The sequence below is a fragment of the Miniopterus natalensis genome, chromosome 2 (genome assembly GCF_054644295.1).
Source record: "Miniopterus natalensis isolate mMinNat1 chromosome 2, mMinNat1.hap1, whole genome shotgun sequence".
Taxonomy (NCBI): domain Eukaryota; kingdom Metazoa; phylum Chordata; class Mammalia; order Chiroptera; family Miniopteridae; genus Miniopterus; species Miniopterus natalensis.
In genome coordinates, this window is record NC_142082.1 from 3,185,370 (window position 1) to 3,200,422 (window position 15,053).

At 48.9% G+C, this 15,053-nt stretch overlaps 1 protein-coding gene across 1 annotated transcript in view; it reads right to left on the reverse strand.

The window, feature by feature from the left end:
- Positions 1–3,460: 3,460 nt before the first annotated feature.
- VEGFC (vascular endothelial growth factor C) overlaps positions 3,461–15,053 on the reverse strand; it is a 72,511-nt gene continuing 60,918 nt past the window's right edge. The window contains exons 4-7 of the mRNA XM_087813561.1: positions 11,910–12,061; positions 7,678–7,784; positions 7,050–7,383; positions 3,461–4,015 (exon numbers count right to left, since the gene is read on the reverse strand). Coding sequence (XP_087669687.1) covers positions 3,901–4,015; positions 7,050–7,383; positions 7,678–7,784; positions 11,910–12,061 — 708 coding nt within the window. The 3' untranslated portion in view covers positions 3,461–3,900. The remainder of the gene's footprint in view (positions 4,016–7,049; positions 7,384–7,677; positions 7,785–11,909; positions 12,062–15,053) is intronic.

A 15,053-nucleotide genomic window follows, 5' to 3' on the forward strand; every position in this document is an offset into this window, starting at 1 on the left:
GGGATTCTGTGCAGGGCGGCCACTCGTCACGTACTTGTTAGAGGAGCCCCAGTGACGGTCCCGGTGACCTGGAGTGGCGTACGAGGCACGGGCTTCAAACGCCGAGGTCAGGACATTCTCTGTCCCCCGGGGCCTTCTCAAAGGCCCGCGGCCATCGCGTGAAGGCTGCGGACAGAGGTGGCATTCAGAGCGTCACGTGCAGGAGGCAGTGCCGCCCGGGGCCTTACGTCAGGCTTCCCCCGCTGACCTTCTCCAGCCGCCTGGCATCCGCCTCGTTCCCTTGGAAAGGCCCGTAGGCCATCCCAGGACCTCAGCAGAGGCCGTGAGGCCGCCGTTGTCCTCAGCTGCGTTCAGGCATTTCCCGAGCGGCCCCACCCGTCCCAGCAGGTCGGGACGGCCTCCCTTTCCTTTAAGACGCCGGCGTGCGGCTCTCCCTCCCCGCCCGGCCTCCTCTCCTCCTGCTCTCTCTGCCCCTGGTCCCCTCTCCTTCCTTCCCTCCTGCTTCCTTTCCCCCCACGGTCATGCCCAGCACGTCAGTGACGCCCCTTTGCCCCGCGCCCTCTGAGGAACGCGAGCATCACCAGGACCATCAGCGTCAGCCCTGGCTGGTTCGTCTCAGTGGTTAGAGCGCCGGCCCATGGGCGGACTGAAGGGTCCCGGGTTCGATTCCGGCCAAGGGCACGCACCTGGGCTGCAGGCTCGAGCCCAGGCCGGGGTCGGTGCTCGAGCAGGAGGCAGCCAATCGACGTGTCTCTCACATCGGTGTCTGTCTCTCTCTCTTTCTTCCCCCCACTCTCTCTGAAAAGCAGGGGAGAAAGTATCCTCTCATGAGGATTAAAAAAGAAAAAATAGCCGGTTGAGCATCGGCCTAGGATCCAGGAGATCTGGGTTCGATTCCCAGTCAGGGCACATGCCTGGGTTGCGGGTTCGATCCCCAGCAGGGGGCGTGCAGGAGGCAGCCGATCAATGACTCTCATCACTGATGTTTCTCTCTCTCTCCCTCTCCCTTCCTCTCTCTGAAATTAATAAAGATATATTTAAAATATATATATATATCAAGAGACTCTGTCTTAAACCGGGTGTCAGAACGGGAGGAGTGGGGGTGTCTGGGCTGCACCCCACTCCTGTCTGCCTCCTGTGACAGCTTATCCTTGACCATTGACTTTAAAATCACTGTGGACAAGAAACACCTGGGGCTGGGGTAGGAGAGAGTCAGGGGTTAAAGGTCATAGTTTAACATTTGTAAGAGACAAAGAGAAACCGTGGAAACTCGGAGAAACACCCGCTGGAGAAACGCCTCCCAAAGAGCTGGGCGGGGGGAACCCGGTCGTCACCCGTGGACACGGCTCCGGGAAGTCTCCGCGTCAAGCACTCGGGGATGTGCCGGTTTTTCACGCTGAACGACCACGTCGGCTGCTAGTTGCATTCGTACAGTGATCTCAAAACAGAATTTCTACTTAACTTCAGTACCTTCGCTTGAAATTGAGGACAATTAGCTGTTAGGGGGATTAAGGAAACGTGCATCTGCCTTACAGTGATGAAGGTGCGGGCTTCGACGACAGGCCGCTTTGCGCACTTTCGGACACCATCACTGGATGTACTCGGGACTTCCTCGAACCCGTCCATGTAAAACTCAGGCTCCTCAGCGCTCTCCCTCCACCGCAGCGAAGTGGTTCACTGTCCCCGGGTCCCTCTCACCTGCAGTCCCGAAGGGGACGTCCCGAGAATCTGCCCATGGAAGCCCGGCTCCTGGGGGCCTCACACGAGGGCAGGGCCCTCATGGGCTGTGAACAGGGGACCTTCCCCGGGGGGTGGCCTGACCTCGGGCCGCGCGGGACAGCAACGGCCCCGTCCGAGGCTCGCCTGCTGGGCCTGCCGCTTTTCTCTACCCACTGAGTCCGAGCCCTTCAGAGCAGGGTTCTGGACAAAGAGCCGAGAGGCGGCCCGGAGCGCGGCCCCCGGAGAGGTGCGCCCCGGGCACGCCAGCCAACGCCCTCTTATGGTCACCACCGCCCACGCTTCTGTGTGCAGTTAGTGTGGATAGGGAGAAGGAAGCTATTTTTTTGAAATTCTAATACAGAATCCGTTTCACTCCACCAGTTAGCCAATGTCAAAACCCCTTTCCAAAAAAAAAGCCTGGAAGCTGGATCTTATACAGCTGCTCACCAAAATATTTTTTTTTCCCCCTTGAGTCTTTTCAACTGAGTACACAGCCTTAGGTGTCTAGAGATAAACATCTGTTTACAAACTTTCCAAGATTCCAATACATTAACTGGTGCCTCAGGCTTCCAGAGTTCTCTCCCTTCGTCCTACTGACTGCCTGGTTGGTATCTGGAGACTCCTGGAGAGTTGATGGGCATTTTTGGAACCAGTCTTGCTAATACTCTACATAATGCTTTAGCTTTAGCTCCAGTCCATCTCTTTAGCTGGCACCGCACAATCTCCCTTAATACGATGGAGAGAAGTGAGATGTTTGTGGTCCATACAAAATTGTCTGCGAGCATCTCTGGCAATGCATCGTCTTTGCCCATGTTATTTTTGCTTTGGATCAAAATTATTACATCTCCAGGGACGAGTTAAATATTTTTTTCTGGCATGCTTTCCTCTTTAATATTTGGCCTAGTGATTTTCTGGCTTACCCACCTCTTCTGAGAAACTAATTGTCAACACATAGTTTAGATGACTTTTAAGCTGATAAGTTGTAGCAGCTGTTATATCAGGTTCTAATATTCCTTCCATAGCCTTGGGGGCCCATTCAAACTTAGAATAGATTTTTTTCTAGATTAGCTAAACATTAATGTATTTTAAACTGTATCAAAACTAAAAATGATGGACTAGGTCCTGAGGAATATCACACCCAGTTAAGAGCCCCAGTGCTGCCCTGGCCAGTGTTGCTCGGTGGTTAGTGTCGGCCCGCACACGGAAGGGCTGCGGGTGTGACTTCAGGTCAAGGCCACGTACCTGGATTGCAGGTTCCATCCCTGGCCCTGGTCGGGGCCCATGAGGGAGGCAACTGATCGACGTGTCTCTCGCACATGGATACATCCATGTTTCTCTCTCTCTCCTCCTCTCTCCTTCCCTCCCCTCCACTCCCTCTGCAAAGCAATGGAAACAGGATCCTCTGGTGGGAAAAAAACCCAAAAAACAGAATCTGAGTGCTCCCAGTGCACGGAATGACTCAGTCACATGGACATGCTAAGCAGGCCGCTTATCAGACGGTATGTTCTACATGGACTCATTTGGTTATAAATTCAAGAGTATCATGTGCTAAAATGTTTATAATCATTGACTATATTGAGATACATTAAAATAAAATGTAATGGCAACTGTTATTCCCCTGACACTTTCTTTGGTAGGTTCACACATTTTCATCACAATCACAGTCTGACATCTGGTTAGATAGAAACAGGCCGGGGGGGGGGGGGGGAAGGGGGTGCGGGGTGAATGTTGCATAATACCGAGTTCTGTTTAGAGCGGAAGATGGGAATGAACTGAACTTAGGGCTTTATAATACAATTCTCATTTTATTTTAAACATATCTTGCATGATATAAAAATATTGATCACAGTGAGCTTTACCAATTGTTATTGCTATAAAAAGGAATGCAGAAACAATATTTTTAGTGGAAATAAATTATATAGTCATTTTTTTTTTTTTTTTTTTTTTTTAAATCACAACAGAAAAACCTCAGCTGTTCGGTCCTTGGCAGAAAACCAGTGTTTACAAGAGGTCTTTGCAGATGAGCGCCAGCCCGTTCCCGTGACGTGATCCGCGTGGTTCGGGAAACACCCACTTCTGTCTGTCACCGTGGCCCCCAGGTCTCTCTGTCCACAGACAGTTTTAAAGGGGCCGCACAGCCTTCCACGGCGGAAATGTGAGGAACTGGAAAACGGTCCCATCTCAGTTCACGTGCGGTCTCTTCCAGTACGAGGGGACACAGCGACACACTTCTTCACTGAAGGCGAGTCCCTGCTCACAGTGCTTCAGCCGGTTCGTGCACGGCCGTCTGTAACAACTGGGGAAACAGACGCACATGTGTCAGAGACCAAGGGGGGAAATCCTGAGGCTGCGAACATGCCTTTACGTTTTCCTAAACTTTAAACTAGAACCAAGTTACTCATTTTGTCATAAAATCGTCCTAGGTGTAGAGGTTTGCAAACTGTTAGTTTGTGCTTACAATCACAAAGTTTAAGGGGAGCGGGAAACCCTCCAAAGGGGCTCGGCTGCTGATATAACAAATGGGTGAGCGAGATGGTGCCAGCTGAGCCTTTGCCTTTGCAGGGCCCTCAGCGTCACGGGGGAAACGGAGTTGCTGGACGTGGCTGCTCAGGGGCTGCCGAGTCGGTGCCATCACGTAGGCACGAGACTGGCATGGAGCCCAGGCTTCGAAGCGACTCGACCCAGCCAGGCCGCGGCCCCCGGGCACCCGCCCTCGCTCCCTGCCCGCTGGGCAGCTGATGGTGGCTCACTCTGCCTTCTCCACCCGGTTCCACGTGCAAAGGGGGGGACTCTCTCTTCCCCCCTGGACTTTCTACTTCCCAGCAGTGGTGAAAAAACAAATGATCACGCAACTAGTCACATCCAAAGCCCTGCGGATCTGATGGGTGGGAAGATCTTTGAAGATGGGTTTTTTTCTTCTTTCTTTTTTTTTGAGCATGAGTTTAACATGTGGGAACAGGAATGAGTGTCTAAGGAAAGATGCAAATGGCCTGACATGGAAATCCACAGAGCACCCAGAAAACCACAAATGTGATGTTATAGTTTCACCTCTGTGCTTTAGAAAAGAAAGCACGTCTAGTTAAAATGCTATCTTTTTAGCTTCTAAATGGAAATGCAATATTATAAGACCACAGTTATTCCTTAATTAAAAAGATACAATTCTTGATGAGCAAAGGAAGTCGCTGATTAAGGCAGTGGACCCAAGAATACATACTCTGCCCACCACACTTTTGGAATAAATATTAAGAGAAAATGAGCGTAAATGTTTTCAAAATGCAAATTATGTTTTTTTTGCTTCAATATATACATGAAACCTGGAATCACACAGTTAGAAAAGTGAGCATGGGGGAGTTCCAGTATATAAAAATCTTTATGAAACAATGCGTACTATTAGGAGAAATACAATGATATATCTTTTCTACTAAGTTAATATAAGATTTCTGGAGAAAAACATGATGGCTGGTTACACTCTGTGAACATAACAATTTCAGGTTTTTCAATACATACGCATTAGGTTCACTCAGAAGGCTCAACATACGAAATGGTTTAATGAGATTTGATATCTATATTCTGCATTTTTGAAATATCCTGGTCGTTAGAGTAGGGGTATGCAAGTACAACTGCAACAGAGTTTTGCTTAAAATATCCTAAAGAGAAAAAAAGGCTTTCGATAAGACATTCTGAAACAATAATGAAAGAATACGTCATCAATGACAGATGTACATCCAATGAAATCTCCTTAGGCGGCAGCTACAATGCTAGTGGAGACAGAGCTTCAGAAATGGAAATTAAAATGAAAGCACAGGCTTTTGAGAATCAACAAGACGGACACTTCATGCACCAAGGAAAAGAGAAATGATGAACATCGGTGCGGGTCCGAAACCCGTAACTAAGTGGAGTGTAAGCCTGGGGTCCTGGGAACAGTCACCTGAAAGGGCACTGTCGCCGTCCTGAAAGGGTGGGCGGCAGAGAGGAGAGGCCCTGAGCAAAGCTCCGAAACTCAGGCACCAGGAGGAGCAGCTGAAAGGCACGCTCCCAGGAAGACCAAGCCGCCCCTGCGTTTGGCAACCAAGCGTCCAGGGGTACCTCACGCAGAAGCTTCCAGGGCTCCGCGGGGCACACACCCGCTGCCACTGGCCGAAAAGGCGGAGAGGAAAGGGGACTGCGCGCTCACCAGGCGGGCAGGCGGACGGCAGGCGCGAGGCGATGGCGGTGAGCACACAGCGCAGCGCACGGGGAGGGACTACAATCCCGTGCACCTGACGCTCGCGCACTCCTGCCGACCCATGTCACGCCAGTCAACTTAATAATTCAGACTGGAATAGAGGAAAGAGGCGAACACGCGTGCCGAAGGCCTGGCCTGGAGCATCTCTGGAAAGAACGCAGGTCTTGGTCGCTAAAGTGCGCTCTGAGTCACGGGGACACGCTGCTGAGACAGGGCACGTCTGGCAGCTTTTGTAAACTGCGGGGAAAGGACAGAGTTGAGGGTGAAGGTAGGACGGGAGAGGCACGGCCGGCGGGGCCGTGAAGGAACGTGGGAGGAGCTGTCGGAGGCCGACCCTGCCTTCGACAGCTGACCACCTCGTTCAGGTTAGCGGGGAAGGCGTTCAGGACGCACACTGCCAGGGTTCGGGCCAAAGCCTCGGTTTTTTCTTGGTGTAAAGAAGGCAGAAAGATCAGGGTTTAGGGAACGAGTCGTGAGGAACCTCTATCAGCATCGTAATTTACTTCTCCAATGCCTCTAAGCACTTGGCTTAAATGTTTTTATCTCTAGATACAATTCTACAGTCAACGGCAACATCCTGTCCTTTGTAAATTTTGGACGGGATTTTCTGCACTTAGAACGACTGTCCCAAATCACGTGATGGGATCACAATCGTGCTGGGGGCAGCTGTGTGCTGCCCGGCTGCATTCCGAAAATGCTCCACAGGCGGCTGGCCTGTGCGAGAGCCACCGCCTCCGCCTGTGGGACACGGACCCAGTGTCTTCTGAGCTTGGGTCTGGTTTGCGTTCCCAGGGCTCCTTTCTTGCCTTTCGGGAGCAAACACAGTCTCATGAAAGTTTGGTTAAAAACTACCAGAACGAATCTCCCAGACTTTACTGGTTTCCCGCTAACGACAAGCAGCCGCTATTTTGTTGAGAAAAGTGCTTTTAGTGGAGAAAACTATTCCCAGGAAGAGAGGCTACGCACGAAGCTATTCCCAGGGAGAGAGGCCACGCACGAAGCTATTCCCAGGGAGAGAGGCCACGCACGAAGCTATTCCCAGGGAGAGGCCACGCACGAAGCTATTCCCAGGGAGAGGCCGCGTACGCTCACGGCGATCGCTCACCTGCACGTCTGGTGCTGGAACTTCTTTCCCTTTAGGAAGCACTTCTGGGGGTTCTCTGTACATTCACAGGCGCACTTCGCCGGGTTGAGGGGCTGGTTCCTCGGGCAGGTCCTTCTGCACACGCACTGGCACGTGTTCTCATCAAACTCTCTGTTGGGCCCGCACGAGCTGGGGAAAAGTCTGTTTTTGCAGACACACTGGCACGAGTGTCTGTCTAGCTCCTTGTGGGGTCCACAGCTGGAGGGCCGGAGGCCCCCCCTGCAGACGCACTGACAGGTCTCTTCATCCAGCTCCTTGTTGGGGCCGCAGACGTCGTGGAACCCGTCGGCCGCGTCTAGACAGACAAGGAGGGGCATCTTAACTCTACCGGGCTGGGGCTGGGAGGGGCGCGGAGCAGAGAAAAGCGCCTTCCCCTGCAGGGTTTTCATGGCAGGCTGTGCACACGCGGGCACGCTCCTCCGCGGAGGAGTGTCACACGGTGCCAGCGGGAGGCGAGGACGGGCCAGCACGAGGGACTTCACTCGGGCCCGACGCCCCGAGTACTGTGCGCGGAATCTGATAGGAAAGCGCGTGCTAAACGCAGTACACGCCCTGGGCCCCGAGTCTTAGAAACCACCATTCCGCTTACCGTCTCCAGCGCCGGCGGCAAAAATAAAATCTTGCTGAGTGAGGCACCTGCAGAGGTGCTGGCTCCACGTGTGGTTCGCGGGGCAGGTGGTGTTGGCAGCCTGGCACCTGGGAGACACAGACGGGGGAGCATGAGTGTAACCGGTGCACAGAAGGGGGACCGCTTTCCTCACCTACGCATCACCTGGGCGCGGGCTGTGAAACAGCTCTAACATGATGCAAGAGTAAATGAAGTGGGACAGTCCCCTCAAACGGCCTCCCCGGCACGTGCTGTTAAGTTCTAAGCCCAGGGGGGACCCTCAGTGGTACGGTCCTGGATCACCCGAGGCGCCCACCTTTTTAAGGCACATACACTGACTTGTACAATCACATAGTGTCCTAACTTGGGCAAGCGCGGGTCATTTTACTCCGAAATGTCCTTTTCCACTAAGTAGTACGTCACGGACATCTTTGTAGGGCATCTCATGAGGTTCTGCTCCATGGCTTGTCGTGGTTGCAAAGTGGCCCATGAAGGGATGTTATTATTTATTTCATCAGTCTTGTGTTGGCAGCTATTGAAGCTACTTCCAGCTTGGCCTTTCCAAACAGTCCTACAGGAAACAGTCCTATACACGGACCTTTACTGACTGTTTTCCTGAAGCACAGGCGCCTGTAACTGTCCAGGGTCCATTCACGCAAACTCCCTACTCTACAGTCCTCCAGGCAGGGGTCAAGGACCATGGGCTCTGCTGTTCTAGCAACTCCCCCCCTCCCTGCCTCTCTCCCTCCACCCCCCTTGTTCTAGTAAAAATTAAACAGCATGCAGTTCTTTTCTTAGCTTTTGATTTATGACTTCGGTGTTTCTTTTTGCAAATAAAAGAAAGTATGTATGTATACATATATTTTATCTCTTCTGCTACATAGACAATATCATCCCTTACGTGCTGCTCCAAACCCTGATTTCTCACTTACCAACATTTCTTGGGAACATTACACCTTCCTAAAAATTTTAGGTATTCCCAAGAGCAAGTCTGCACTCATTACGCATTACTGTCTTTACTTTGTAGGCTAATCATGAACACACATCAACCCACATACAATTTAGACAGTATTTACAAATTTTCCAAAACAATTTCACTGTCCTTTTAATCCACCTCCTTACCCCAAACGTCAGTACCCCTCCGTCGGATAGGACAGAAGTCATGTTTAGTTATATAACAGCGATGCGATTAATCCTGGCTGAATAAAACCCACATCACTCTTCTATAACAAAAGTGACTCGATGTGGCTACGTGGCCTCAGTGCTGACCTGATTTAACGACACGGTCCCATGCGGACACTGCTGTGAGGTCACAGTTAGAAAGGGGTCCTTCATTTTGCAAGCGGACGACTGAAGCTGCCGTTGCCGAAGCCAGTGTCCCCCCAGCTATCAGCTGTAACCCAGGAGCGGATCATAAAATCAAGTACTGAGTTGGGAAATGCACTTTTTTAAATGTAAAAGAATGGCGTGTAATAGAATACAAACAATTAGAGTGCATGTGATATTGTTTTCTGCAATTTTCTTTCAATGATATATGCATATAAATATTTTAATATAAGTAACGTACATATATAAGTATATCTGTGTAAATATGAACATACAACTCTTCACACACACACACACCCCTTCTCCCACGTGGTGTGTGTGTGGGGGGCTGGCTGCAATGTCAAATGTGTTGCAGTCAGAAAAGTGACAAACACCTGCCTAAGCTATTTAAACGGCACAGAGGTGTCGAGAGTAACCTGAAGCACTCGCCTAAGTGAGGCTGGTGAACGGTGAGATTCCCAACCGCAGGCCTGTGTGCTAATGTGTCTGTGCTTAACTTTAAAACGTTTACACATAGCTCATCCTAAGTGGGCGTGAAAAAACAACTTCCCAGCATCTAGTGAGGAAAAAATGGAGTTTTCTCTTATGTTTCAACGTCTTCAAAAATATAAACTAAAAAGAATGGACTGTGTGTAGAATCAAATGTGGGAATAACTGTAGGAATACATTTCTGTAAATGTCACGCAAAGCAAGGCATCTAATTTTACAGAATTAAGTAATGATTTCATATAATCTGACTATACGAACTCTTTAGTTTTTGTACATTTATGTTGAACACAAATATAGCCTTCAGAATAATACCCACGCTGTGCCCACTTAAACTTTCTATGGCTAATTATGGTTTGCTCAAAGTAAGCTAAATATTTTAATTTCTAACATTCTTAAAACTTAAATTTCTAGAAAAAATATGACTTCCAAAGCTGCCAAAAATAAGAAACTACTACTCATCAATGTTAATAGTAGTTTATGTTAGTAGCTCAGCATATTCCAAAGCTGAAGTAGGAAACCCTGCTACATACCATTTAATTAAAGAAACATACATTTGGATGAGGTGCATTTTCATAATCACCTAGTGCAGCTCCCTGCTCTAAAGGTGAGTAGCAAGCTCTTAGCATTTAAAGCTTCTCGTGAAAAAATGGGAGGCACAATTTCCAAAATATTGCCATTTTAGAATGAAAGGAAATGTTTTCGTGGCGGATAGCAGATTTAGCACAATCCTATCCCACTTATCTTAATGTCCAAAGCATTTTTATCCTATTGATATTTCAAGTTACAAATATTAACGTGCAAACATATTAAAAACGCTTACAAATTAATTATTTTGTATAGTGTAGTTATAAAACATGGATTCAAAGACAGATTTCGTCTGCAAAGAGAAGCAGATTGTGCAGTTATTGGCAAAGAGGATCTATGTTGAGAACTGTATGTAAATAAACTGACTTCCCTTTCCCACAAAAACCCACAAACACAACCACAATCCTGCTTATAATTTGTGTGAAGGATAGAGATGCTTTTCCAAGAATCATTTCATTTATTATTTAAAAAGTTCACTAGGCAGGCTTGATAGTTACTGCTTTTTGCTACTTAAAACCAGAGGACAAACATGTAAGGACCTACGTATGTGTTAGAGAGCAACAGGTTTAATGACAAAAATCAATCTTCCTTTGGCATTTATCGCCTCTTTGGGATTTTAAAAGGTTAATAGGCTCCAAATATGCTCTGTTAGAATAAACTGTACATATTGGGTAACGATTCCTGGCTCTTGTACTTTGACCACTGCTGCGGGCGTTCTGTGAATACTGATTTTCTGACTTTCCCATCTTCTGCACTTTTTGGCACTGGAGTTTTTATATACTTGGAAATTTCCTGACCCCCCTAAATCCATATTTAAGGAACAAAGACATACTATCTCCTTTTAGCCTTTGTCAGTAACAGACAAACAAAAACAAAAAACAAGGACAAAAAAGATCATGTGTTGAGGGCATTGGAGGGTCATATGACATTGAAATGGCTGGTTGATGCCTGGGTTCGGGGGAGGGGGTGGGGCTGACCAGGTGGGGCAGGGGATCTGGGACCGTGAAATGAGTATACATTTCGTTATATATAGTTGTCAAAATCCATGCAAAGTACAACAAAAAGGTCTAATGTAAACTGCGGGTTTTAGTTAGTAATGATGCTGGCCCATCAGCTGTGACACAGGTGCCCCCCAGGGCAGGACGTTCATAACTAGGGCCCCGGGGCGGGGGAAGCGGGAGTATGGGGACGCTGTGCTTCCCCCACAGTTTTTCTGTAAAACTAGAACTGCTAAAAAATCCTACTAAGGATGAATGGAAGAAGGCGAAGGGGTGAGCCAAAGAACAGGCACGAATAACCCAGACACAGGCAACCGTGTGGATGCCAGAGGGGAGGGCGGGGAACGGGGACACCTGTGATAGTACACGATAAAAGTGAACTGAAGGTTTTTAGAAAATGACGGAGACCCGGTCTAATAATATGGACATTTGCTAAAAATAACCATCGACGTGAAGGAAAGCAACCGGGTGTAAAATAATTTATTTATATTTATGTTTTGGTTTCGGACCAAAATGCTCCTGAGGCTGAAACGCTTGCGGCTTTGAGGTGGCTTCTGAGCTGGCGCACCTGGCCTCGCGGGTGATGCACCTAAGTGACCGCGGGCGCCGGCGGGCTGCGTGGGGTCCGCAGGCTCACTTTGTCTCGTGAACTACCGCGCCCAGAGTCCGGGCCTCCCGCCTCGGCCTAGCTGACTTTCCCGCGCGCTGCATCCAGCGCGTCGTCTGTGTCCCACGCACGCGGCGAGGATCGGCGTCCTTGCCCTGCCTCCTGTCCTAGCCGCGGGCTGGGGGAAAGCGAGCGGGACCCATACTCACTGTGGCGGCGCCGCGGGCGCCGAGCGCCTGATGACCGAGTGCACCTGTCGGTAAACATCCAGCTTGGACATGCACCGGCAGGACGTGTGGTTGGCAAAGCTGACCGTGACCGGCTTGGGGCCTTGGGAGAGAGGCACCGTGATTTCAAACAACTACAAAGAAGGGGCAAAGAGAGACACAATTATATGACGCTGCGCAGCGCTCAGGGCCAGGGCTGGGGCCGGGCAGGGCGCTCTCCACGGTGGCAGCTCCCCGCGCGGGGCCCGGGCACCCGACCATTCACGGGCACAGCGCCCCGCCGCCCCGCTCCGAGCCAGTGCCCTCCACCGGGTTCATCAGCAGGCCCCGCGCTGGTCTCTCGCCACCGCCACCGAATATCGGGACTTGGACTACCAGCTGATGATCACAGAGCCAGGATTAACAGGCCAACGTGTTCGAGGAAGAGGATGTTCCAGAGTCTCAGGTTATTCCAGGGGTGAGGAAGGGGCACCGACAGAAATTTCTTTGTGATGTAAGAGCAAAGCTATTGGTCACCTCGAAACGTCGGGTTAAGTCCTATTGTGTATAAACTCAATACATAGACATAAAACAGTAGATGGAAAACTGGTTTTCATTCCAAATTAAATTTCTACCTCAGGGTAGTTGTATATGTGCCTGAGATTTCTTATAAACTTATTATGGTTAAAAGAAAAAAAAAAATCATTATTTAATAGCTAAAGCTTTGTTTCTGCTGTCTGGACAAAGGTCTTAGGAAAACAATACACTTAGAGTAAGGCGGGGCATTTTACGCGACTGTGGGCTGGAGTCTCAAAATTTAAAGTCTCCTTCTGATTTTGTGGGGAACTTCAGTTCTCTTCCTTGTACAAAAACAGTGCTTTGAAACATTCAAATTGGAAATTTAAATGTACAAATAAGTTAGTCATTAAGTAAAGCTAAGTGGATTTAAATTCCTAAGGCTCTCGAAAACCTAAATTATTTTCAGTAACGGCAGTAAAGGAAAATCCTGGCCGTTGCCTGCTGGGTAAGATCTGCTCGTAGGACTTGAACTGCAATAGCACCACGTGCGCTTTGGTACTTTTACGGGACCTGAGCAGCGTAAAGATGACACACTCCAGAGCCCGCGAGCTGGCGCCCGGCTGCAGCTTCATACCAAGGGCGGAAGATCACTGGAAACACTCAGGGAGCAGAACTAGTTGCCATTTTGTCCATACGCATTACTGAAAGGAGTTTGGAAGAATGGAATGCAGAAAAATCTAAATTATAAAATGACTGTTTTCGTTGGAAATGTACTTATTTCAAGTTTCAGCTACTCTCTTAGCATAAGTGCCTTAGGAGGAATGGGCACAAGATCACATCCAGACAGGACACTTTTATGAGCAACCCCACCAGTAAATTGTGTGAACCTGGAAAAGTCATCTGAATTTTTGAAGCTGTTTATTTCTTTAAAAACCAGTAAAATGAAGATAATATTTCACCCATTACTCCATGAGACTGATGTAAAATTACATAGGCTAATCCATATGAATGGGATATGTGTATTGATTGCTATAGGGAGGTGTGTCTTCAGTAATCTGCGTATATTCTCAGGACCCTAGATGTTCTCCTACATAGATAATTTCCGTATGACCTCAGCATCTCCCAGCATCATGGTTTTGACCAGTTTCTTCTCTAAGATATCTGTTTATACAGTTTGGTTGAAACCTTTTATTAGGTGACCATTCACGTTGCAGGAACCCTCTGCACTACGTGTCACTATTTTAAGGAAGATAATTCTGCAGCGCCTGTAAACACTATAGCTTTTCTACTTCTCAGGGCATCCACGGGCCCTACATTAATAACCAGAGTTGGAAAGGAAACACGAAGAGGTTTAGAAAGGCAGCAATTATAACGTGGCGCGTGTTGGATCTGTAAGTTCCTTATTCAGGCTCTGCCACAGTGGAGGGAGAGAGAGGGTGCAGGTCGGCTCACAGGAGCCTAGATTTTACGTCTACTGAAAGCGGGTATCTGTGCCTGGACCTTAGAAGAGCCATTTGAAAATCACCCATATTAAGGTTGGAACTGACGTCTCTGCATTGATAAGATTACCTCGTGCGGTGATAAAATGTCTAATAATGGAAACCTGGGGACAGGAACATTTAAGGGGTGAAAAAGCAGGTGAGCTGTTAAATATGTCCAGGAAGGTGTGTGACACGTAGAAAACCAGGCAGGGTACCGTTAAGCCAAGGGGAGGCACAGAATGAGAGGAGAGCTTCAGCAAGGCCTGTGAAATCACAGGGCCCAGGGTCTCGGCAAATCAAGTGCATCGGGATGGAGTGGGGATAACTGGGCACCAGAGTGGCTCTGAGGGCTGTGGCGGGGGGGGGGGGGGGGGGGCATAAGGACAGGAGCAGCGGTGGGAAAGGAGAGACGAGAGGCCACAAGGGACACTTTTGCTTACAGAGTGTGTGTAATCCTTGTAGGATTTGTCATTGTCTCAAGTGACACAAGGCAGGGCAGAGCCTGAGAGGGAAGGATAAGGCCCTATGGGCCATAAGGGCTGTTGTAGGAGAGTTAAGGGCCTTTTCGCGCCCCTAGACCCCAGGGGCACCCTTCCTGCTCAGTGATGGTGGCCACTCCAAACCCCACCCAAAGAAAGACCTCAGGGAGTCATCAGTGATCACGGTCACTTTAGCCACTCTCGGTGGCTAATGTCCACAGTCAGGGCCCGCCCACAGGTACCAAGTGAGTATGCGGGAACTGAGGCTGGGAAGAATGTTCTAGAGAGATGAAGGTCAGCTAAATGCCCACTAAGAAAGCATCTTCCTGGAGAAATGAGCCCAGTTTTATACTTTCTGAGTAGGAGAGACCTGTGTTGGCAGATCCACCACTAAAAGGGTAAAGGGACTGGTACGAAGGTGTTAAAAAGTCTCTGTTTAGAGAAATGGTTTTTCTGTAACTTATAGAAATCATACATCTTAAAACTATAGGAGAAAAGAAACCATCCTCGAAATGCAAAGGGAATCCATGGTCTGGGAGAACATATTTGTCAATGATACATCTGATGAGGGGCAGACTTCCAAAATATACAAAGAACTCACACAAGTCTACAAGAGGAAGACAAACAATCCAATAAAAAAGTGGGCAAAGGACCTGAACAGACAGTTC